Raw genomic sequence first — 3,774 nt, 5'->3', positions numbered from 1 at the left:
ATATTTCACATACACACATGTATCACTCACATACACACTTTTCTTTGTATGACGGCCTGTCTTTGATTATGTTCTTATATGTCGCATTCACACTCTCACACAGACATACATCTTTAACACTACAATAAATATATCTGTTATTCATCTAATACGGTTGTGGTCTTTCATTACTGGTCATCTATGTTATCGTCGTATAACATTATGTATATCATCCATTTGATATATCTATTGTATGTTCGACCGTGTGACACGTTTAAATAAAAGGAGTCCTCTGTTCTTCCATTCGTCACCATATCTCCTTTTATGAGTTCGCACGGTCGTCCCTAACATATGTATTTCTATATCTTACATTTTTTCAACCTATTACAGGTCAAACAGCGTACAAAGCCTATCAGAACAACTATACATGTAACATATGTTTGCAATGGAATGAAACTTTACCTGCTGAGCGCAAAGACGCTTGTGGCGTATGCAATGGAAATAATAGTACCTGTACCGACTGTGCTGGGGTAGTTAACGGGTAAGTCAAATAATCTTATTGGGTATTTAAGTGACTATGTGTATATAAGAGAAAATTAGGACAGTACAACATATGTGTATGTGTGCGTATTTGTGTGTATATATTATGAAGTTCATAAGACAATCAATTATTCTTTTGTCATCTTTCTTATTACCACTCTATACTCGGCTAACACTTCGTTCTGAAATACACATATAGTGAATTCTACACCGGCTTATTAGCCTCGCAATGCCTCAGCGATATATATACATATATATATATTCAGTTAGAGGTTATGTTAGCCTCTTGAAGGGATGGTGTCATCTAAGGAAATACTGGTTCAATACCTAATATTTTGTTGGGGAATTGATTTCTTTAAGATAATAGGTTTGTATATAAATTGTGGTTTATATTCATGCAAAGGAAAAAAAAGGAAAAAAATGGAGATTTTGAAGTTAATAAGAGTTTATTATCTGCAACAAATCGATCATTATCCCTTACAGCTGTTTCAATTATACATAGTGAAGTTAATTAAGTATTAAATTCATATTTCTGAGCATAATCTCTTCAGAGACAAAAAAGGTACCACTAGATGTCATGTATGTTTGTTTGTAAGTTCATCGTACCACACTGAATGATATTATTTATGGTTTGTATTTATATGCATTTGGGCGAGGAGTTTGCAGATTGGTTGGAGGTAGGATAGATTAGGTAAACAGAATAATAAATGAATGAATAAATAGAGATTATAGAGTAAATTACAATATAAATAAAGAACAATATAAATAAATAGAAATAATACATTTCTAAATCTCTCAGATTTATGCAGTAGTGATGCGATAAAGTAGTTGTATGCTGTCAACTTAATGTGATAGTCCCATGAAGGGAATAATACTACTGCTATTTAGCCCTAGGTGGATGGAGGTGCGATTTAGCCCTAGCTGGGTGGAGGTGCTTGTCTCCCCCTTGTAAACATAAGGACACAGGAAATGTGTCAAGGCCAACAGGAAGCAGTGCAGCTTCCTAGGGCTAAATAGCAGTAGCATTATTCCCTTCATGGGACTGTCACATTAACTTGACATTATACAACTACTTTATCGTATCACTACTGCATAAATCTCTCTGAGAGATTTAGAAATGTATTATTTCTATTTTTGAAATCAGTGAATGTGTTTCACTAGAATTATTATATGTTTACGAGAGCTTGGCAAGCATCTCCAACTAACAGGCTATTGCTACTCTAGACTGATGACGAGCAAAGACTCAGAAACATGTCTCTGGATGCAGGCTTAGCTAAGTGGAGATGCTTGTCTCTCCCTTGTAAACATAAGGACACAGGAAATGTGTCAAGGTGCAGCTTCCTAGGGCTAAATAGCAGTAGTATTATTCCCTTCATGGGACTATCACATTAAGTTGACAGCAAACAACTACTTTAATATAAATAAAGTACAATACAAATAAAATAAGGAAGTAAAGCACCTTTGTAAGTTGTGTATAAAGTTGAGAAAATTTGTATATATATATATATAACATAATTACACACATATAGACCTACACGCGTTCATACATTCATCTGTACGTCCATCTATGTATATGTATACACTCACACATTCACATTTATTTACATACATTTACGCATAGGCACAAATCATCACGTACACAGATGTCATCATACATACGTATATGCATACCTATGTATATATGTACGTATGCACAGATACATTAATCCGTATGCATGCTGACATATACATATACATATATACACGCACACATACATAAATGCACACGTATATACATACATACATACATATATATATATATATATATATATATATATATATGTGTGTGTGTGTGTGTGTGTGTGTGTGCGCATAAATACATTTACATTTTTATTATTCATCACCCCTAAGAAGAAATTAATATGGATCCATATTGATCAGTTAAATTCGATTGGCTGGTGCAATTTTGAATAATAAATAATGCCCTATAGCGTTTCTTGGGAAGTGCAATTAGCATAACGGTTTCTAAAAGCTGTCACGTCCGAACACATATACATATACGCACATAATCAAGATATCCTTGGCCTGCAGAGTAGCCTGCGGTATACACATCCCTTGGATGTTTACCGCTTCGGAGGTTCCGCTAGCTGTGAAACATATGTAGCCTGGATATTATCTACTCCATTCTTTAACTCTTGTGCATGTGTGTGTGTGTGTGTAAATAGAGAGAAATGCTACTTGTGCAAAGCAGCATGCTAGAAAACAAACCAGACCCAAAAGATTGAATTGAATGGAAGATACAGTAATCCCACGCCATATCACAGTTTATTATTTAAGCTTACGTCGATTCCTCCGTGGTGTTGTTTTGCATTTATAATAGAATAAATATATACAAATTATAAAATTAATTTTAAAAATATACAGTACAGTACTGTTTCTACTTCGTAGATTTTCACCTAACGCAGGATATTTGGAACACCTACGATAGTCGAGGGATTACCGTATCTAAATGTGATAGGTGTATGTTGTTGTAGCTGCGTATTATTGTTAGTTTTCATCGCTTATCAACCACATAATTTTTCATGATTCTATGTGTTCATTAATTAGGGCAATTGATTTTGATTTCTGAATGACTCGCTGAAACAAAAGAAACACTACCTTCGTGAAAAGGACACGAGCCTATCAGAGAATGTCCCAGCATGCATTTCTAGTTTTTATCAAGCTTGAATGAAGCACATCGATGTATTTGTTCCACAGATTCCAAAACCTCCGTTAATGTTTTTTTATGTTTACATCGTTTTATCCTATGTAACTGCTAAATGTTAAATATATTTTTCATTAAAAGAACGTCGCTTGAAGACCAGTGTGGAATGTGTAACGGAAACGGCTCAAGCTGTTTTCGTATTATCGAAGTGAAACCGAAGATAATTCCGGAATATGTGGGAAAGGTGAGTGAAAACGCACCGGGTGAAAGCATATAACACACACACACATAAACACATATACATATGTATGTATATGTATATACATATTCAATAACACTTCTACTATTCCTCATGTTGGGGTGAGAGTAATAGTAGGCATAAAGGCGATGAGGGTGATCGTAGATTAACAGTTGAGATGGTAATGGAGTGATAGTAATAGTATGAGCTGTAGTTGTGATAGAGGCGGAGGTGACGATGATGATGGTGGTGGTGGTGGTGGTGGTGGTGGTGGTGTTGGTGATGGTGGTGGTGGTGGTGGTGGTGGTAGCTGCGGCGGTCAAGCATGACGATG

General features: G+C 35.3%; 1 protein-coding gene across 1 annotated transcript in view; it reads left to right on the top strand.

Moving 5' to 3' along the window:
• Positions 1-3,774, top strand: part of LOC106872791 (uncharacterized) — a 30,403-nt gene that overhangs the window by 8,828 nt on the left and 17,801 nt on the right. Inside the window, exons 3-4 of the mRNA XM_052969458.1 lie at positions 370-520; positions 3,344-3,446. Of these exons, the coding sequence (XP_052825418.1) occupies positions 370-520; positions 3,344-3,446 (254 nt within the window). The remainder of the gene's footprint in view (positions 1-369; positions 521-3,343; positions 3,447-3,774) is intronic.

Source organism: Octopus bimaculoides, chromosome 7, assembly GCF_001194135.2.
Source record: "Octopus bimaculoides isolate UCB-OBI-ISO-001 chromosome 7, ASM119413v2, whole genome shotgun sequence".
Lineage (NCBI taxonomy): Eukaryota > Metazoa > Mollusca > Cephalopoda > Octopoda > Octopodidae > Octopus > Octopus bimaculoides.
The sequence above is the reverse complement of the archived record's forward strand: the minus strand, read 5'-3'. Positions and strand labels throughout refer to the sequence as shown.